The 22557-nt window shown below is 42.9% G+C and overlaps 1 protein-coding gene across 2 annotated transcripts in view; it reads right to left on the bottom strand.

Annotated features, from left to right (window-relative positions):
* Positions 1 to 22557, bottom strand: part of acad9 (acyl-CoA dehydrogenase family, member 9) — a 93426-nt gene that overhangs the window by 40989 nt on the left and 29880 nt on the right. For both annotated transcript variants that reach the window (XM_088424352.1, XM_088424353.1), the window contains exons 8-12: positions 17390 to 17463; positions 17241 to 17316; positions 13845 to 13915; positions 13632 to 13751; positions 10222 to 10350 (exon numbers count right to left, since the gene is read on the bottom strand). In XM_088424352.1, coding sequence (XP_088280478.1) covers positions 10222 to 10350; positions 13632 to 13751; positions 13845 to 13915; positions 17241 to 17316; positions 17390 to 17463 — 470 coding nt within the window. The remainder of the gene's footprint in view (positions 1 to 10221; positions 10351 to 13631; positions 13752 to 13844; positions 13916 to 17240; positions 17317 to 17389; positions 17464 to 22557) is intronic.

Genomic DNA, 22557 nt, shown 5'->3' with positions numbered 1-22557 from the left:
TGTGTGGGCGTTTGGCCTTCGGTGACTGCTAATTAGGTAGACAAAGTAGTCCATTTCCTATGGGGTCGTCAAGCGGCCATCTTGGACACTTGCCCACACACACTGAGACTCCATTTCCCATCAACCCTCAGGGGCGGCCATCTTGGATATCTGATCAGACATCTCATGAGCGCTCAGCCCAAATTCCACCCAGGATGGCGGCCATCTTGGTTAACTCAGAACAAAAAAAAACAACACTCTCCAAATGTTGAACATCCAAACTATTAAATATAATCCCCCAAAATTCAGAATTTGAACTTGAAGTGTACTTTTTTTCTAACCTTTTGAAATTTTGTGATATTTTACAAAATTCAAAGAATTGTTGTTTTTTTCACTTTAATGACTACAGGTGTTTGTCCGATTCAGTCCAATTCAGTGTTTAACCGTTCAGCTTGACCCTGCCAATGACCTCAGAGAGTCAATTACCCATAATGCATTTTTTTTGCGTAAGTAATAGCCCCCTAAAACTCGCAGAAAATCTGATTTTTTATGTTTCCTCTTGTGATATCTCCATTTGCGTCCGACCTATACTTATTGTTCCAACTTTAGGTGTTTCCCATTATGGGTTAGATTGCGAAGAACACCCTCGCACCAACAATTTCAAGTTTTTCCCATTTTTTTACCCATAAATCCTCAGTTAATTGTTCTTGCCAAAACATTGTAACCTTCTGTCTTCGCCATTCTTCATCCGATTCCCACCGTTCCAGCTTTAATCGATTCCATTCATCCCTGCCAATGCATTGGTGTATTCATTTACCTCTTACCAGATTTCTAAATTTTCCCACAATTCCACATACTGTACCTTTAATGAACCAATTCATTTTCAATGAGGTCATTCATTGTGTGGGCGTTGGGCCTTCGGTGACTGCTAATTAGGTAGACAAAGTACTCCATTTCCCATGGGGTCGTCAGGTGGCCATCTTGGACACTTGACTACATACACTGAGACTCAATTTCCCATCAACCCTCAGGGGCGGCCATCTTGGATATCTGATCAGACATCTCATTCAGTTTTTCCCTTCTATCTTTGCCAGCCTTCATCCGATTCCGACCGTTCCAATTTTAATCGATTCCCCCGATGCCCGCTATTCCATTTTTAACCACAATTCAAAAATTACCCACAATTCCACTTTTTTTCCAGTTTTTCCCTTATATCTTTGCCAGTCTTCATCCGATTCCGACGGTTCCAACTTTAATCGCTTCCCCCAAGTCCCGGCATTCCATGGTGGTATCCATTTTCTTCTTCCCAGAATTCAAAATTTTCCCACGATACCACTTTTTCAGTTATTCCCTTGTATCCTTGCCATTGTTCATCCGATTCCTACTGTTCTAACTTCAAATGATTCCCCCAATTCCTGCCATTCCACATCATTTAACACCTCTCCCTTCAGGTGTTTTACCTTCGCACGCAATTTCTTCAGGAATTGCACATATTCTAGTTAACATTAAAATTTGTCAGATAACCATCGAGTCATGGACCATGTTGGGTCCCAAATTTTAGGATGCTTCATAATGAACATGGCCTAAGCAGCACCCCAAAGTACTACTATGATTTGCCGTAACAGTAAAAGTTGCTGTAATTTGACCCAGATGATATAGTTTATTAGATTAGAGTCTGTGAAGCAAATCATATATTAGTTTGTTATCATTATGTGCTTATTTCTTGTCTAGAATAGTGTGCATTGCTATCCATGTATGCAGTCCTAGTTCATCTCGCCCCAGTCCTCAGATAAAGCTGTTGACGCAGGAAAGTGTGAGCTGGGACCTTGGCCCAGCTGTTGGTGGCGCCCGACTGGCTCTTTTTGTTATGTCTTGTAATGTGCAATGCTTTGCTGAATGAATAAAAACCAGGCAGGGGCGCTGGAGCGGTGAATGAGTGCCGGCAAAGCATGAGTTCGCTCGCCAAGCTTTTTCCCTGTACCATGGAATAGATAAGTAAATCTTGGCTGGTCTGAGTTACTCTTTTTGCTGCTTAGCTAGAGATGACAGCGAGGAAAACCAGAGAGGCAGTCGGTAGGCAGCACAGCTGAGATCATGGATTGTGGTTGTTGCCGCTCGGCGGCTATTGTCTACGTTTGATTCACATGTGATCACTTCACATTGTTTGTGGGTAAAGGGTGAAGAGCATTGAATGTGCTTCATTTTTGTTATTTTAATTGCTAAAGCAAACATACTACAAAGTGATCGTTTGGATTTATTGTTTGTTTAAGAATATCTTGTGTAGTGATTGTGAAACTATGTGTTTTGTATCCTTTCATTTGTTTAAGGTTTTTAATGAATTAAATGAGGTCAACTGGAGATCCCAATATCTTCAAGTAAAAAAGGAAAAGGAAAAAGATACAGTTTCTTCATTGAGCAAATCCCTGTCATATCTGCGCTGAAATCTCTTCCTTTCAAGTAGGGAAATGCACACAAAATCTTAAAACACAACTTGACACTTAAACTCCTCCACTTGAGGCAGGACCTCCTCCCTGACCCGGAGAGGTCAATCCATCCTTTGCGACTTTTTTTTTTCTCTTCTCCAAGATGGCGGCGCGTGTAGACACAGCGGCCACTCGCTCTTCCGACAATGCGTTGTTTTGTTTGTCAAACAAGTGTTTGTCTGAAAGTTTTTCCGGTCAGTTTACGCCACAATACGTGTACAGTCAACGGGTCTCCTTACAAATCCGGAGAAGCAAGATTTGCCAAGTTTTAAACACGGAACTGGAGAACTCGCTAAGACAACTGGGGCTGCTACGCCGGCCTGCTAGATCACCGGACTCGCCTGCTACCCCTCCCCCGGAAAGGAGGCACTGGAAGCGGTGCGCCAGGACGAGGAAGCGGGGCAAGAGCGGGGGTATCCGAGCTAGGCCATACCATCGATCCTTTTGGCGAACGTTCATTCACTGGACAACAAAATGGACGATATCCAACTTCTGAGATCAGCAAACCGGAAAGTGAGTGACTGTGTGTTAGTTTTCACTGAAACCTGGCTAAATAGTAACATTCCGGACTCTGCTATACAACTAGAGCAGCTACAGATCCGACAGGGCTCCCGTAGAAGGGGGGAAGTGGCACGGTGGCGGCATGTGTGTTTACATCCACGAAGCGTGGTGCCGGGATGCCACTGTAGTAGACAAACACTGCTCACCTCTGGCGGAATTCATGATCGTGAATTGTCGCCCCTTCTACTTGCCAAGGGAGATAAGTTCACAGGAGGCGACCTCAGCCTTACAGGACTGCTTTGAGTCAACAGACTGGGACATTTTTAAGGAAGCAGCCAACTACAACGGCATCACAGATATTGAGGAGTACACAGACCTCCTACATCACCAAATGCATGGACGACGTGACCCACATCACGAGGATCACCACACGAGCCAACCTGAAGCCATGGTTAACAGGAGACGTTCACAGGCTGTTGAGGGCCAGAGACAAGGCCTTCAAAGCTGGGGAGAAATCAGCCCTGAGAACAGCGAGAGCCAACCTGTCCCGTGGCATCAGGAAAGCCAAACAAGAATACTCAAACAAGATAACTTCTCACTTCAAGGACAGCAACAATGCACACAGCCTATGGCAGGGCATTCAGGCTATCACAGATTACAAACCTGCACCACAAAGCTGCGAGAGCAACATCACTCTGCTCAACAACCTAAAGAGTTTCTTTACACGCTTTCAGAAACAGAACACCACCCGCCCACAGAAAACACCACCACCTTCGCATGACCAGCCTCTGTGCCTGTCTGCTGCCAGCGTGAGAAGGACACTCTCCGCCATCCACACCCGGAAAGCAGCGGGTCCAGACAACATCCCTGTCAGGGTGCTGAAAGACTGTGCAGAGGAGCTGAAAGATGTTTTTACAGACATCTTTAACACCTCCCTGAGGCAAGCCATTGTACCATCAGGCTTCAAAGCTGCCACCATCATACCTGTGCCAGAGAAATCCTCCCCATGCTGCTTCAACGACTATCGTCCGGTTGGCACTGACACCCATCATCATGAAGTGCTTTGAACGACTAGTCCTGTCACACATAAAATCCATCCTGCCCCCCAGCCTGGACCCGTATCAGTTCGCCAACAGGGCAAAGCGATCCATAGACGACACAATCTGCTCTGCCCTCTACCTGGTACTCACCCACCTGGACAAGAAAGACTCATATGTGAGAATGCTGTTCATAGACTTCAGCTCAGCGTTCAACACCATAATACCACAACAACTCACCTGCAAATTGGACAAACTGGTCCTCAGCACCTCATTCTGCAACTGGCTGCTGGATTTCCTCAGCCAGAGGCCTCAGGTGGTGCGTGTTGGCAACAACATCTCAGGCAGGATCACCCTGAGCACGGGGGCTCCACAGGGCTGTGTGCTCAGCCCCCTTCTCTTCACCCTATTGACGCACGACTGCACAGGAACCCACAGCTCCAACCACCTCGTGAAGTTTGCTGATGACACAACACTGTTGGGCCTCATCTCCAACGGCAACGAGACCCACTACAGGAAAGAAATGGAGATTCTGACCAGATGGTGCAAAGACAACAACCTCCTGCTAAACATCAGCAAGACCAAAGAGATGGTTGTCAGCTTCCAGAGAGGCCACACCCAACATCCCCCACTGACCATCGACGGTGCTGCAGTGGAGAGGGTGAGCAGCACCAAGTTCCTGGGGCTGCAAATCAGCGATGACCTCTCCTGGACCACCAACACTGCATCTCTGGCCAAGAAAGCACATCAGCGTCTCTACTACTTGCGCAAACTGAAGCGGGCAAGTGCGGCGCCACCCATCATGACCACATTCTACAGAGGAACCATCGAAAGCATCCTCACCAGCTGCATCACCGTGTGGGGCGGGAGCTGCACTGACTACAACAGGAAGGCTCTACAACGCATCATGAGGACAGCTGAGAGGATTATTGGTGCTCCACTCCCCTCCCTGCAAGACCTGTACACCACCCACCTCAGCCGCAAAGCCATCACGATTGTCACCGATACAAGCCACAGTGCACACAGTCTGTTCAGCCTCCTGCCCTCCGGAAAGAGGGACAGGAGCCTCCGCTCCTGCACCACACGACTCAGGAACAGCTTCATCCACCAGGCTGTGAGACTGCTGAACTCTCCCCCCTTCCCACCCATGAAACTGCTGAACTTTTTCTCTCTCTCCCCTCCTCTATCCCACAATCAGCCCCAGCCAGAAGAAACACCTAGCTGGCAGACGAAGTGTAGGTCATTTGACCCCCCCCTCCTCCCCAAAAGCCTCTAAAACTCAAACTTTGCTCATGCACTTGCAAGACTTGCTGCTGCCATATTTAGAATTATACTTCTATTGCACTAGCGATTACACGTAGAACTATAACTACTACTTCAAATGCACGCAACTGGGACAACCACAGCCAGAGTTGTCTTGCTTTGTCTCGTACTGTTGGATTGTCTTGTCATATGCTGCTACTTATGTCTTGTCCTGGGGTACTCTTGCCATACCTGGTTTTTGTATTTGGTTTTTAGTTTTAGTTATTAGTTTAGCAACACTAGGCAAAGTAGATTTAACATACTGCACATTATATTACTATAGATACGAATCTAATTTTTAGGATTTTCTCGTCTTGCGCGGCTGCACTTTGTTATTGTACATGTAAAACGCAGAGGACAGTGAGAAACGCAATTTCGATTCCTTTGTATGTTAAGCACATGTGAAGAAATTGACAATAAACTTGACTTTGACAAATTGCTTTGGCTGCACCTAGAAATTCTGTCCATAAAAGTAATGAACAGAATCGGTGACAAAGGGTAGCCTTGGTGGAGTCTAAACCATCACTGGAAACTAATTCAACTTACTCCTAGAAATGCAGACCAAACTCTGACATCAGTCATACAGGGATTGAACAGCCCTTATCAGAGTGTCGTTACCCTGTACTCCCAAAGCACCCCAGGCAGGGTTCCCCAAGGGACATGATCAAACGCCTTCTCCAAGTCCACAAAGCACAGGCTGGTTCGGCGATCTCCCATACATCCTCAAGGATACTGCCGAGGGTGTTGAGCTGGTCCACTGTTCCACGGCTGGGATGAAAACCACACTGCTCCTCCTGAATCCGAAGTTCGACTTCCAGACGGACCCTCCTCTTCAGCAATCCTGAATAGACCTTACTGGGGAGGCTGAGGAGTGTGATTCCCCCTGCAGTTGTAACATACCCTCTTAAAAAGGGGGACCGCCACCCCACCCCAGTCTGCCAAACCAGAGGTGCTGTCCCTGATGTCCACGTGATGTTACAGAGGCATGTCAGCCAGGATAGCCCTACAACATCCAGAGCCTTCAGGAACTCCAGGCGGATCTCATCCACCCTTGCTACCAAGGAGAGGGGAGAGCCGAGCCAAGCCGTTCAATCTAATCTAATCTAATCTAATCTAATCTAATCTAATCTAATCTAATCCACTTTATTTATATAGCACAATTTTAACGAACAAGAGTTCCAAAGTGCTGAACAGGAAAATTAAAACACGATAAATAGGCAACACAATAAAAACACAATAAAACAGTAAAATCGCATAAATAAATAAATATAATAAGATCAAATAAAATCAAAGTCAACACTGCGGGGTCGAAAGCCATTGAGAAAAGGTGGGTTTTAAGAAGAGTTTAGAAAATAGATAAAGATGAGGCCTGTCTAATATGCAACAGCAGTTCATTCCACAGTTTTGGAGCTGCAACGGTGAATGCTTATGTTTAGTTTTAGGCACTCTCAGGAGCAGCTGGTCAGCTGATCTGAGAGAATGGCTAGGGGAATACGGGTGCAGCAGTTCAACTAGATAAGGTGGGGCAAGGCCGTTCAAGGCTTTAAAAGCAAATAAGAGAATTTTAAAACCAATCCTAAAATGGACAGCCAGCCAGAGCATTTTGAACCAGTTGCAGACAACTAATGAATGACCCACTAACTCCCAAAGAAAGTGCATTGCAGTAATCCAATAGAGTGGCCACAAAAGCGTGAATTAATGTTTCAAATTGTTTTCTCTGCAAAACTGGTTTAATTTTTGTTAGCTGCCTCAACTGAACGAAGCCCACCTAGAGCCTGAAGACTCTGCTTCCTCAGGGGAAGACGTGTTGGTGGAATTGAGGAGGTCTTCAAAGTATTCTGCCCAACGCTTCATGACGTCCCGAGTTGAGGTCAGCAGCGTGCCATCTGTACACAGTGTTAATAGCGCAATGCTTCCCTCTCCTGAGACGCTGGATGGTGGACCAGAATAGTCAGACTGTTGTGGTGAAGAAAGAGCTGAGCTGAAAGGTGAAGCTCTCTATTTACCGGTCTGTCTACATTCCTCCCCTCTCCTATAGTCTTGAGCTGTGGGTCATGACCGAAAGAACGAGATCCCGGATACAAGCGGCCGAAATTTGTTTCCTCCACAGGGTGTACGAGCTCTCCCTTTGAGATGCTTGGTTATCTGGGAGGAGCTCAGCGTCGAGCTGCTGCTCCTCTGTGTTGATCCAGTTGAGGTGGTTCGGGTATCTGGTTAGCTCCTTCCATACCATAGCAAACCGATACAAAGCTGACACTGCACTGATCCACCTGTAGATCTCCCACTTCACCATGACCTGCCCTATGAAGAAGAAACCAAGATACTTAAACTCCTCTACTTGGAGTAGGATCTAATCCCAGGCACAGAAATAGCACACCACCCTTTTCCGACTGAGAACTATGATCTCAGATTTGGAGGTGCTGATCTTTAAACCTGCCGCTTCACACTTCGATACAAACCGCTCCCATGAGTTGGAGGTCACCGCCTGAAGAAGCCAACTAAACCACTTCATCTGAAAAATGCAGAGATACAACGTTGAGACCACCAAACCAGACCCCCTCAACAGCCCCTTTAACAGGCTGTCGCAAACAACATGCCGAAAAGCCAGCCAAAGGCAGGCGTCGGCAAACACGCAACCACGTTGACTTTGCCCTCTTTCTACTTCTTATTGGTGAAGCAAACTGGCATTGGATCACGGAACAAACAGAAAGTCCATTTGAAGCAGACTAATGTCAGGGATCAGAAATCATGGCACAGCTGGAGCCCAGTCCGTGTCATGCACTTCTCAAAAAGCTCTGGTTCTCAACGCACATGAGGGGGGGCATGGACTTTGCTCCCGCCAGTGCCCGCCTTAGCGGAGCGTCTTAGTGTCCCCCAGCAAGCTCTCCACAATGCAAGCCCCCGAGAAGAACCACAAAGCCACACCCACTGATTGTTGTCAGTTGCAGATGGCCCTTTTCACCGTGTGCTTTCAGTAGGCTTCACAACGCACTCGTAGCTTTGTTGATAGATTACACAACTCGAATAACGTATATCAATTTATTAGTATGAAGACAAGAGAGCTGAAAATAAACTAAGGAAAATGCTAATTAAGCTCCATTCTCATGCAGTGTGTGGCAGCTTCTTTAGTTCATCATCCTACTTGTTATTCACTTTTTTAGTTCGCGTCACCTGTAAGACAGGAGGGGGGTGTTTAACAACCCCCCTGCCTCACGTCATCAGTCCAATTTCAATAAGGTACCCCGTCCACTTTCCTTCGGTGTTGGAGAAATTGAATAAACCTTAAATTATTTTTATTGCGTAATAAATCAGTAATTAATCAATGGTGTGCCAATCAATTATGACATGTTAAATGAAGTCATTAATACAGCAATCAGGAGTACTCAGTTGAGTAAAGCACGTGTATCAATCAATCATGTGTTAGCAATTATATTGATCAGATGTTCTTAATTGTTGAGATGATTTATTATCGTTGTTGATTCACATAGCGATGATACATTTGCCCCTTTTTATTAGATATTAGGGTAGCAACATGTCCCACACATGTCAGGTGCGTTCCAGGTCATGTTAGTGATAACTGTTGTTGAAGTCTTTTCAGGGCCCTGTCAAACAGCATCCAGAGCCCAGGGTCACCTGAAGGCTCACCCGGAAAGAAGAAGTTGGGTTGAGGAAGTGTTGTGGACCTGAGCGTTCGACTTACTGGAACATGTTGCTGCATACTGCATTGTGCCATTCACACACAGGCGTGAACTCAGTTTTCACAAATGTGTATTATAAGATTCTGGGTTCCAGCCGCACATATTGCTCCCCCATGGAACCTTCATGTAACCTAGGGATCTCTAAGATAATAAAACTAGGGGGAACGGGGAAGTGCCTCAGAGCGTGGCAGTACTGCAGCCTTTGTGGTCCTGTCTCGTTCTCCTCATGCATGAGCAGATATGTGCCTTCTCTCTTTCTTGTTTTAGTTATTGGGTTTGGCGAGTATTAGCTCAGTGAACCTAACATTCGGTATGAACGCAAACTTGTGGGCCGCCGACAAGGAACTTCAGACCTGAAACCCCCGCGACCAAAAAGTTCCTGGACTGTTTTGTGTGAAAGGGGCTAATGCGTCGGCTGCACTTAGAAGTATTGTCCACGAAAGTATTGAACATAATCTGTGACAAAGGGCAGTCTTGGTACAGTCCAACCCTTGATGGAAACAAATTTGGCTTATTGCCAGCGATGCGCAACAATCTTTGATATTGGAGGTACAGGTACCAAATACATAGCTAGTTCTGGACCCTGTACTCCCGAAGCACACCGGCCCCACAGAACTCCCAGAGGGACATGGTTGAATGTCTTCTCTGAGTCGATAAAATACAAGAACCTTTACCCAGATCTATGACAGCTGGTAGGCACATGCATTGAAGTACAGAATATGAGTAATCTTTTAAATATCCAATTTTGGCACATTTTGGGACATTTACTGGGGTCATACTTTTGCCCTCTTGATGTAGACATTTCATCTGATTGACTACCAATGTGGCATCAATAATCTCAAGACCTGGAACAACAACTAGAAATGACTTTAAATTTTCAAAATACTTTAAGATAGGAGTGGGGCCTCAAATTTGCAATTCATATTTTCTTTGCCACAAAGAAAAAAATGTTGCCTAACTCAGCTGCATAACCTCCCCCCCAAAAATCTCAAACTTCTCATGTATAATAAGTCATGACGTGAAGACATCTATAAAAGACACATATAAGTCTCAGGTATAGTGCCACCTAGTGACAGCCGAAAATGGCACTTTATGTTTTTATGTAATGCATTGAACCAGTTGAAATAATGTAACTGAAGACTTGTCAGAAAAGCAATTCTTTTTATGTTTAACACATTATTTATCCCAACTTTATTTGAATTGGGTGTGAAATAAGATTACCTCAAAGATGGGAAGGATACGACAGTCTCTGACGTAACGCTCATATGGGTAGTCCTTCGTATAACCCAGTCCTCCAAGGACCTGAAGAGCTTCACTGACACAAATCCAGCCACCCTCTGAGCTGAACACCTATGGAGCGTAAACAAATTATATAATAAGAAATGTTTTATGATTTTATGTCAAATAAACAACAAATGGAAAAAGAATGTTTTCTATTTATTATGTTTGAAGTTATTACTTAATTGAAATGTTGAGAATCTTTATTGTATTTTAATTCAATGATTTTCACTAAACACTTGACATACTAGATGCTGTAATTTCACGGCTATTTACAATTGACAGGGTCTCTAACAGCAAATTTGTATTTGTTTTGTCATTTACAGTACGATCTGTAATCTCTGCTTCTGTCAAATCTGTAAAGCTTTTGTACTGCAGCTACTTCATTTTCCCTTACACTGCAATGTTTATTGGTGAGGGTAAGATGTGTCTCAAAAAGCTAAAAAAAAAAGAGATTGGGTAATTTATATAAATGTGACTGAATAGAGCTGAAAATAAACAAAGTCGACTGAATGAATTAACATTGTGCATAGTGACATGCTGTTGCCTTTTGTGTCAATTTCACAAACAATAAATTTACAAATGTTTTTCAATGTCGCAGTTTAATGTGAATTATGCTATGTGTTTAGGAAATAGATGTTGCTATTTGGAAGACAAATGTGTCATGTTCTGTCTGATGCGGGTATGTTTTTTCTTATATGAACACTTATTTTGGCAGTTAATTTTTGAAACTCAAACCGTGCAGTGTCAGTTTAGCCACTATTTAGCAATGTTTTCAGAATTATAGGCTCCTGTTTTTAGAGATTTGAAAAAAAAATACATAAAAATGCTGTGTTTTCTTGGATGGCTATGTAAAAACATAACATCGTTTAATATAACTTGTCTTTTTATAATAAATACTATGAATGTTTGAAAAAAATATAATGGCACTCATATTGACAGCTGAGGGAAGCAAATGTGCAGATTTAGAAAAAGACACATTTGTTATCATACATGTTTCCATTTGTAAATAATTCCTTCATAAGTAAGATGGTTTTCAACATGTTTGTTGATTAACACGGTATTGTTATCCTCACAAAGGTTGACATTTTAACCACTCAGGTGTGCCTCTGTTTGAGATGCTGAACTAAGTTTATTTCACTGCTGCCTTCTGTTGTAATGAGTTGCAAACAAAAGGTGTGGTATTAATTGTTCCATGTCATTTACTGGAAAGGCAAAGCATTTTCAAACCACTGACATTACATCTTCTGTCAGGAACAAAAGGTTCACTTTCTTGAGAGGCGTATTCCTTAGTTTACATATAAAACCGACATGCTTAAACGTACACGAATGGCGATGGACTAAACTTGAGGTTTTCCATCATGTCGATCTACGTTCCTGCCCTCAACTGTGGTCATGAGCTGTGGGTAATGACTGAAAGAACAAGATCCCTGCTACAAGCTGCCGAAATTAGTTTCCTCCACAGGGTGTCTGGGCTCACCCTTAGAGATAAGATAAGAAACTCAGTCATCCGAGGCATGTCCCTACCGGGAAAAGGCCCCGGGGATGACCCGGGACATGTCAGAAGAACTATGGCTCTCGGCTGGTCTGGGAACGCCTGGGGCTCCGCCCAGTGGGTTTGGACGAAGTGGCTGTGGAGAATTACGTCTGGGCTTACAGCTGAGCCTGTAAGCCTTTCCGGATAAAGCTTCCTTATTGCAGTCTTTAATCTCATTTCAAAGGTTAAAGCTAACTTAAAACAGACTGGTGTATGAGAACTTAGGTGATTGGAACTACAGGTTGGAAATTCCAACTACAGAGGGATCACACTCCTCAGCCTCCCGGGTAAAGTCTATTCAGGGGTGCTGGTGCGAGGGTCCATCTGGAAGTCGAACCTCGGATTCAGGAGAAGCAATGTGGTTTTTGTCCCAGCCACGGAACAGTGGACCAGCTCTACACCCTCGGCAGAATCCGCACGGGAGCTCACCCACCCAGTCTACATGTGTTTTGTGGACTTGGAGAAGGCTTTCGACCATGTCTCTCGGGGAGTTCTGTGGGGGGTGCTTCGGGAGTACGAGGTACCGAATGTCCTGATACGGGCTGCTCGGTACCTGTACCACAGATGTCAGAGTTTGGTCAGCATTGCCAGCGGTAAGTCAAATCCATTTCCAGTGGTGGTTGGACTCAGCCAAGGCTGCCTTTTATCAACAATTCTGTTCATTAATTTTATGGACACAATTTCTAGGCGCAGATGAAGTGTTGAGGGAGTCTGGTTTGGGAGTCTCAGCATTGCATCTCTGCTATTTGTAGACGATGTGGTGCTGTTGGCTTCTTCAGACCGTGACCTCCAACTCTCACTGGAGCGGTTCGCAGCCGAGTGTGAAGCGGCAGGGATGGAAAACAGCAACTCAGTCAGAAAAGGGTGGAGTGCCCTCTCCGGGTCGGGGAGGAGGTGCTGCCCCAAATGAAGGAGTTCAAGTGTCTCGGGGTCCTGTTCACCAGTGAGGGTAGGATGGAACGTGAGATCGACAGGCAGCGGTGCAGCGTCTGCGGTAATGCGGACTCTCTACCAGTCTGTCATGGTGAAGAGAGAGCTGAGCCAAAGGGCAAAGCTCTCTATTTACCGGTCGACCTATGTTCCTGCCCTGCCCTCACCAAAAGAATGAGATCCCGGATAGAAGCAGCCGAAATGGGCTTCCTCTGCATGGTGTCCGGGCTCTGCCTTAAAGATAGGGTGAGGAGCTCGGTCATCCGGGAGAGACTCGATGTCGAGCCGCTGCACCTCCGCATTTAAAGGAGCCAGTTGAGGTGGTTCGGGCATCTGGTTAGGATGCCTCCCGGATGACTCCCTGGTGAGGTGTTCCGTGCATGTCACACTGGGAGGAGGCCCCGGGGACGACCCAGGAAACGCTGGAGGGACTATGTCTCTTGGCTGGTCTGGGAAAGCCTTGGGATCCTCCCAGCGCAGCTGGATAAGTGGCCGGGGAAAGGGAATTCTGGGCTTCCCTGCTGAGGTTGCTGCCCCCGCGACCCGACCCCGGATAAGCGGAAGAAAATTGATGGATGGGTGGATGGTTGGAACCAGAATGAATCTCTTTGAACACCGGCTTTAAAGATTTTCAGGCGCCCTGCACTATTGCACACTATTACCAATAGGCAGCTTTAACCCATTAGTCGGAGTCTGTCAGTCAGGACTACTGTTATCTTGGCATATTGGTAAGCCTGAGGTAAGTTTGAGTCTGACAGTGGATTTCTCATACTGGCTTTATAGCATGCCTACAGCAATAATTCACAGCTGGCCAGTAAACGTCTATGTGCCCTGCCCCTCAATTGAACGATTTGGCACAAAATACGCAAAGACAAATGTCATTAACCTTGACAACAGCAGCCTCTAAAGAACAGTCTGGTATCCCTGGTCTGTCCATCATTCCTGATGTCAGGTAAGCCATGCTCTCCATCACAAATGCATTTAGGGCCATAATTGCAAATTTCTCCTGTATAAAAAACACAAACACAAAATTATTACAAATCTGATCAGACTGGGTGGTAATGTTTATTCATGAGCTTTTTAGTGTTGAGGAATATACCTGTATCATACCAAATTCACTTAAGCTTTTATTAAACTGTTTCCTTGTAGCTGCATATTCAGAGGTCATCTCTAAAAAAGAAAGAGAAAAGAATGATAAATACATCCATTGTCATTACTTACATATAGCATTAATGCCTTCATTGATTACAGTGGTACCTTGACTTATGGTATTTTTTTTCTTTTTATTCTAGTCAGGCCTTTACTTTATGTCATGTGATTAACCATTCAAGATGAATGACAAAGGGAGGTAGCAAACTTGACAACATACAGGAGCTATGTAAGAATCCTCTCAAAAGTCCAACAAGGGACTGTTTTTGCTAGCCACTGTTAAGACCTCACGGACCGCTCCCTGGTGAGGTGTTCCTGGCATGTCCCCACTGGGAGGAGGCCCCGGGGACGACCCAAGACACAATGGAGAGACGATGTCTCTCAGCTGGCCTGGGAACGCCTGGGCATCCCCCCAGAGGAGCTGGACGAAGTGGCTGAAGAGAGGAAAGTCTGGGCTTCCCTGGTGAGGCTTCTGTCCCCTACGACCTGACTTGGGATAAGTGGAAGATAATGGATGGATGGATGGATGTTAAGACCTAAAGGGATACAACACTTTCTTTAGACATTTTCAGAAGTAAAAAGTTAATATTTTGTCCATTATTTATTTGATAATTATTATTAGGTACATTTGATACCTTTATAAATGTATGTTTTTCCACTTTCTGTTGACTGAAAGCAAGTGTAAAAAGAGTTTTAGATTGAATGGAATGAACACATAGTAAACTTGAAGTGGTAGAGAAAAACTGAGATTAGTTTCATATTCCACACCAAACAATGTTATAAACAGCTGTCAGACCTAACTAAAAATAAATTGTAATATAACAACCCCCACAGGCATGTTCTTCACCTTCTTCGGAAAAACATAATACTGCAGCTTATTGTACCACAAAAATGTGTAACCAGTCTTCATTTTGGTATCTTTATTAGACTGCATCCCCGATAGCATATTGTCAACTGGCATTGAAGAATTTTATTATTTGTGGAATTTTCTAACATGAATGAGCGCTTCCATTTTTCTATCACTTAAATTCACAAAAACATGTGATTGCTTTGGTACGTGACCTTTTATGCTGCCCAAACTGCTTTGTACAAATAATTTTCCCTCGAGACTAGTTCAATGGATTTTTGAAAGCCTAGTGTTGGCATTTGAAATTTTGCCAATCACCAATATTGTATTTCAAACTGAAACTTGCCAGCCAAGGTGAGTAGATGACATTGAAGAAGTGAAAACTTTAAGAAATGTTATACCTGTTCACTCTGATTTTCGTGTTTTTTTTTAACGAGAATTTTAAAAAGTGTATTACCAAATGTTACTGAAGAATAAAAAATTCCACAAGACAATTTCCCTGTAATATATAATCCATATTTCAAAAGTCTTTCTGAGTGGCGTTCCCAAACAGATTCTCATTAAAAAAAATAAATCTTTTTACATTGCTCGTGAAATGAAGACCTTTAAATATCCTTCTGTGTGAACAAGAAATTGAATGGTTGTTTGTGGTTGTTTGTAGGAGTGCACGATTATGTCCAAAATAATAATCAAGATTATTTTGGTCAATATTGAAATCACGATGAAATACGACTATTCATCACTTTTAGTCAAACATATCTATTTATTGCATTTTTTTTTTATATACATGCAGTCTAAAAAAACAAGGCTTCAAGGCTTGATAGTTAAAAATAATAAGCTTAAATACATAAAGTAAATAATTAAAACATTCATCCAAGACTAAAAACTTGGCACACAATGCAACACAGCTAACTTACTTGCTGAGTGGAAAACCAATGAAAGAAATCAAACCTACTAAAAAACAAGCACATACTACAACTGGCCTATAATGACACATACAACAGCCTTTAAGTTTTTTTATCAAGAAAAGAAAAACAAAAACAAAAACAATACAAAAGTACCAGATTCTCTCAAAGGGAGTATGGACTTCGCAGTCAAAATATCATTTTTGGTCATTACAAACCCAATTTATTCCAACTTTTGTCAATCGGATTTACCAAAGTGGGTCTCATTTGACAGGTAGGTAGTAAGGTTTATTTTAGGAATCAGGTGAGAAACTCACCGGCATTTCACTCTGGTGCTGATGGAAGGACGCTTAAAGTACCAGATTCACTCAAAGTGAGTTCAAATTTTTCAAAATGAGTTTCAATTGACAGCTAATATTAGTGGGTGAGAAAAGCAGAGGCTTTTGTCATTTAAACGTGGGAAACATTACCATCTAAAGGCTTTTAAGGTGGACTTGAAAACTGAAATCTCGGGAGTGCGCCCGGGAAACTGATTTCAGTGCCGTCATCGCGGCCCACTCTCTCAGTTGAGGCTGCTGCTAAGTCTTGATTTATGCTTGAGCGTGAATTTTATAACAGAGGAGGAGAATGATTCAAGCGATCTAAATTCTTCCAAGCTTTTTTTTTTCTTTCTTTTTTTTAAAAACAGACTTCTCATCTCTCCTCAGCGTGCGTCCCCGCCAAGAGTTGTTTGCGGTGTTTAGGTCACTGTAGTCCTTTTCTGCAGAATCATAAAAGTGTTTGTACTGGTGAACTGCCATAAGCAATAGTTCATCCGCCATGTTTTCCGCACGGAAAAAACTTCAGAATGTACACGTAGCAGAAAATCTGCTGGTGGCTGAGGTTTCCTGCATTTTGACGCATGGAGCTCGCGGACCGCGTCAAGCATGAACCAAGCTTAATATTTCCGGCCTTCTTACAGGATTTGCTTACTTGCTATATCTTAAGCTTAATGGAGTCATAAGCTTCCGTTTGCCCTCTGGTGGTAGGATGACTGAAAGTGCTCGAATATCACCGAAGATCAGCTTAATTAATTATGTTAGTCAATATCATAATCGCAATTAAATTTCAATTAATAGCCCCTAGTTGCTTGTATCATATGCTACTTTCTCTGAGCGTTTCATTTAATATGGCAAGCCTTCACACACCAGTGAAGAAATGATCTAATGTATTATGTGCCATTGGCCCAACCAAATGCGCTTAGAGAACTGTCGTATGCTTTGTCAATGAAGTGTAAGTGTCATCCTCTGCCTACCCCCACCACCAAAAAATATAAAATGAAATATAAACATAACATTGTGTAATATGACACAAATCCAGAGTGTATCTTGCCTCTTGCCTAATATAGTTGCAACCCAAAAGAGGATTAGTGGTATCAAAAGTAAATGTTTTAAATAAAAAGTGTTTAAAAAAATATAGGCCTTTTGTGTAAGCCTGGAACAAGTTAATGGCTTAAGGTGAGTATTTAAAGTTAGGTGCATTGTTTTAAAAATGCATCAAATCAAAACTCATATATCTAGGTACCACTGTATATTTAACATATTAGCAGAAATACCAATCAATTTTTTAATCATTCCAGCTGAAGAACTTCCCATGCTGAATCTTCCAGAGTTGAGTATATTCATGGCAATCTAGTCAAAGAAAAATAATATTAAAAAAAAAAAAATGAATAAAGGCCCTTTAAGAATGCAAGGGAAAGATTACCTTGAATCCATCCCCTATTTCCCCGAGAAGATTTTCCACTGGCACTGGCACATTGTCAAATGACACTTCACAAGCTGAGGGAGGAAAAGAATGCAGCATGAAAAACTATCTGAACTTTTTGGAAGTTCCCACATTTCTGCATAACATCACTATTAAATGTGATTCCAAAATCACGGATGAAACAACAGTATCAGCTTCATCTAAAATCACCCAAACATTGCTTACATTTTTTTTTAAATGGGAATAACTTGAAAACAATGAACAAAGGGGGGAGGAATAAGTAACTGATCCTTCTAGCCATGATTCTGACGGCATGATAACCTTGAGCAAATATATCACGGTTTCATGATACAGTGGGCCCCTGTGTTACGAGATTAATCTGTTCCGTGGTTGGGCTCGAAAGGTGAATTTATCGTATGACCATTCCAAACCTATGTTAAATAGCTAATGCGTTTAGAACCCCAGGTAAAAACATCAAAATTGTACATACTGACTGATCTGCTCTTACCGCAGTCCTGCCAATCATCTAAGTACAACTTACAGTCCTGACTGACTCTCCGTTTCAAGGGTTAAGACGTCTGGTTAAGACATCTGCGTAAGCCGGTGTCGGAAAAGATACTTTCTGGTTCTCACTGCCTAAGTTCTAAAGCGTCTATCCAACTTACGCCATCCCACCGCCTCGTCGAGTAACCCTAGGGACGAGACAGTAGGACAGTCACACGATTTTATGACAACTCTTTTCCTGATAGATCATTTGCACTAGTTAAGACCAGAATAGGGTTCAGCAGTCTTATACGACCACTCGGATACATTTTACTAACTCCAACCAACTTTGAGTAACTAATATTTATTCAAGAACGGCACTGCCGGTGTAATAGGCAATGTTATTACTTCACATATAGAAGACTAGGTAGATTTCTAATTAGGGTTTGTAAGAATGACGAAGATAGAATAAAGAATGAAATTTTAAGTATTTATTGAGCGAAAGCAAAGCAAATAAAATTATTTACAGTATCCAAAGTAACATGGCTGGGCCTACCATGCCCCCACAACACATACAAGAATACACTCAATACAATTTGTCTTTCCTCTAATAAATGTGGCTGAATGTGCCGGACCCTGCATCTTGGTGACTGGATGTCCTGGCCACTGCACCTTGGTGGCTGGATGTCCAGAACCCTGCATCTCTGTGGCTGGACATTGCAGTCACTGATCCCCGTCCGTGTCAAATTCCTGTTCCAGTTCCATGTCAATGTCTGGCTCCTGTTCCCTGTCAGCATTTGGCTCCTGTTCCAGATCTCTGTAAGCATCAGACTCCTTTTTCTGTTCATTGACAGCCTCTGGCTCTTGTTCTTGTTCCCTGTCAGGGTCTAGGTCCTGTTCCTGCAGGTAAGTGCCAGGCCTGCACTCCAGTGAGCATCAGGCTTCCATCTCTGCTCCAAGTTAACACCAGGTATGCATGCTGTGGTATAACCTCAACAAAATTAAACAAGCCACATATCCCAAGAATCTGAATGGCCCTCCGTGAGCCATCCCTTTTCGTGAACATTCTTCAATTGAACCAACCCGTTTATTCACTCAACTGAACATGTTACGCCACTGCTTAGTGGTGCTGTAAAGTGACAAATTTCACGTTGACTGCAGGCTAATTGCAGTTTATACAAAGATGGAGCAACATAGCAGATAATCATGCAAGCCAGTGGAAGTATAATTAAGTAAGCAAAACAGGGTGTGGCGGACTGACGGACATCTGGTGTCATGTCTATCCCAAAGATTACAACGGCTGATGAAAATTGCACTTTCGTCGGTCCATCAGCAAAATGGGCGTCCGTTGGTGATGGACTGACGGACAGTCCATCAGTGATGACAAAATGGACACCTCTGGTTTTGTGCTGTTGTTTGACCATGGTCATTTATTTGACCATGTCCCTTGGAGAGTTAATTGGTGGGTACGGGGTACCGAACCCTTGATGGTGGCTGTTCGGACCTTGTACCACTGAAGATGTGTGAAGCAGCTCGGATGAATATAACCTCCCCCAAATATGAGACCATGGTCATTAGTTGGAAAAGGTTGCAGTGCCCTCTTCATGTTAAAAATTAGGTCGTGTGGAGGTCAAATGGAGGAGTCTAAGTATCTTGATCAAATATAGGATCAAAAATAGTATCTTTTGCCATATCCATCTAAAACTTGCCGCAAAAGAGGGTGCAACTAGCATATAAAAGAGATGGTTCAGTTGCTTATTCCTCCACCTTCTGACACTGTTTGCATGTCATCATCATGAAAAATACAAAAACCTATAGCTTTTGAGGTGTTAGTTCAAAAAGCCATTGCTTTTTCATTCCTGCGATTTTAGAATCTATGAGATCACGTTTAAAGGTGATTTTATGCTGAATTGTGAGAAATTACAAAAGTTTCATACTTTTTCACGCTACCGTGTGTGTGTGTGTGTGTGTGTGTGTGTGTGTGTGTGCGTGTGTGTGTATATATGGTCGCATGAAAAAGTTTGAGCACGACTGATCGTTTTCAAGATTTTCCTTGATAAACCATAAACTAAATACAGTGGGCCCTGTGTAATGACATTAATCCGTTCCGCGGTTGGGGTCGTAAGGCGAATTCGTCATATGACGGGCAATCCAAACCTGTGTTAAATAGCTAATGTGTTTAGAATCCCAGGTAAAAACATCAACATTGTACATACATATTAAAAATTGGTACCAAAATGGTATAGTAAGTGCTACATATAAATTATATACATGTATACAATCAGAAAACATCATAAATAAACAAATTTTTTATTTACCTTTGAGTGGCGCTTGCCCATATTCCCTAGTGAAGGTAGCATACTTTGTATTTCTTGATTACCTCCAGCTTCGTTTCCTTACAAATCATATTCTTACTTCTCTCTTTAACATCACTAGCAATCTTGGGACCCATGGCTAACACTTCAACTATGAATTAAGCAGTAAAATGCATTATAAATATGGTTTTGTAACCACTCACAATCAAACAAGGCTTTACCGTTCTGCCATTATGAAACAAGTGAGCCTGACCAATAGCAGACCACCATCTCCGTGAGGAAACACCGACAAATTGCTGACCAGCATTGTAGTCACGCGTTGCATGGAAGCAGCTAGGCGACAATAGTAAATAAATGAGTGCAATTACCTGAAAACGCCAGCAGATGGAGCAAAAACAACACAAATACAGCCAAACCCCTAGGGTCATGACTGTTGTTTTTGGTCTCATAACCGAGAAAATGTCATAAAGAGGGGATGAAATAACTCCGTATTCAAAGTCGCAACAACTACTTAAAAGTAGGCAGGTGCATAAATTTGGGAACTCGTTTTGTTTGAATATCTTTAGCACTAATTATTGGGGGGGGGAAACTATTTCTCAAACTCATTCATCCTTGACCTACATACACAAATGAAGCCAACCATTAGAAAGGGTATTTAAAGTTCGCCAGTTGCAAGTTGTTCTTTTTTTTATCTTCTCAGAAAAGTGATAACACGGGAGCCTCAAAATAACTGTCAAATGACCTGAATTGCACAACCTGTTCAAGTTCGTCCTCTTGATGTGACTCATACACTTTGGCTGCTTTAGCCAATCGCGTTCTCACATTCACTTCCTGGATTGTCATCTTGATGTGACTCATCACGTTGCTATTTTGATGCTACTTTCATGTAGGATATCAGATATCCTTCAAGGTAGGACGTGAACAGAAGATCAAGCAACAATTGATTCTTCTCTTAATGCTCGGCAGACTGCTGGTATAGAAGCCTCGCCTGCGGCTTGGGAATCATTTCTTAAATTCTTTATTGATAAAGGTCTCTTATGCTCGGGCTCTCATCTCTCCTGCTGTCCTTTTGGCCTGTGACTCTGCCCTGTTTATTTGAGGTTATTAGTCAGTTGAAGCCCTCAGGTTCTCCTAATGATGCTTGCCCCTCTCGACTATTTAAAGAGGTTTTCCCCACAGTTGGAACTGCTGTTCTTTCTATTGTTAACAACAGTCTGTCCTCAGGTGTGGTCCCTGTTGATTTTAAACATGCAATTGTTCAACCCCTGATTAAAAAAACCTGGGCTAGATCCTGCAGCTCTTGCTAATTTCAGGCCAATTTCTAAGCTGCCTTTTATTTAAAAGATCCTTGTGAAAATAGTCTGCAGTCAATTAATGGAATTTCTTAAAGACCATAGTATTAAATCTCTCCAAAGCACTGAATCAGCCCTTTTATGAGTTTTTAATGACATATATTGACATATATATATACACATATATATATATATATATATATATATATATATATATATATACACAGACTCCTGTGACTATGTTATCCTTGTGCTTTTTGTGTCAGCCTTGGTGACTCTGTGTCCTCCTCTGCTTCTCTCTCATGCGGGGTACTTGGCCCTCTCCTGTTCTCCAGGTCTCAGTCACGGAGATGCCGATATGCTGTTGGTCGATTAAGGTCACAGTCACGGTCTCAGTCACGGAGATGCTGATATGCTATTGGTCGGCGACAGGTCAATCACAGAAATGCGGATATGTTAATGGCCAAACGCCTTCATCTAGCTTGATGGCACAGCTGGTCGGTGTGTTGTGAAGACTTTGCAAACTTTATCTGTTAGACATGGCTTCTAAAATTGCAAGTGGCGGTAAAGCAAGAAGTAAGAGGATGATGACAATAGAAACAAAGCAGGACATAGTAAAAAAACACGAAGGAGGCGCACACATAATTAACCTTGCTAGTGAGTATGGCCATAACCGCTCGGCAATCTTCTAAGGGCAAGACTTTCCTTGCCAGGGGACGAACCTCGGTCAACAACAAAATGGAGAGACTTCTTCTATTATGGATTAAAGAGAAGGAAATCGCCAGTGATATGTTCTCGTTTGAGAAAAGTTCTCGTTTAAGAAAATAAATAAATGAATTCTGCGGGTTCGTCTCTGCTCCCTCTCGGCCTCCACCCAGCTCAAGTCACGTCGCCCCAAAGGTAAATGTCATTTTTCCTTTGTATATTTATGTTATTTAATTTAACTGTACAGTAGATTATGTTCCTAATTTTTAATATGTGTATAAAGTCGTGATGTTTTTACCTAAGGTTTTTGCACGCGTTGCACGCATTCACTAATTAACATAGGCTTGGATTGCCCGTCATACGAGCAATTCGA

The sequence above is a fragment of the Hippichthys cyanospilos genome, chromosome 9, assembly GCF_059441005.1.
Source record: "Hippichthys cyanospilos isolate Australia breed blue-spotted pipefish chromosome 9, RoL_Hcya_1.0, whole genome shotgun sequence".
Classification (NCBI taxonomy): Eukaryota; Metazoa; Chordata; class Actinopteri; order Syngnathiformes; family Syngnathidae; genus Hippichthys; species Hippichthys cyanospilos.
The sequence above is the reverse complement of the archived record's forward strand: the minus strand, read 5'-3'. Positions and strand labels throughout refer to the sequence as shown.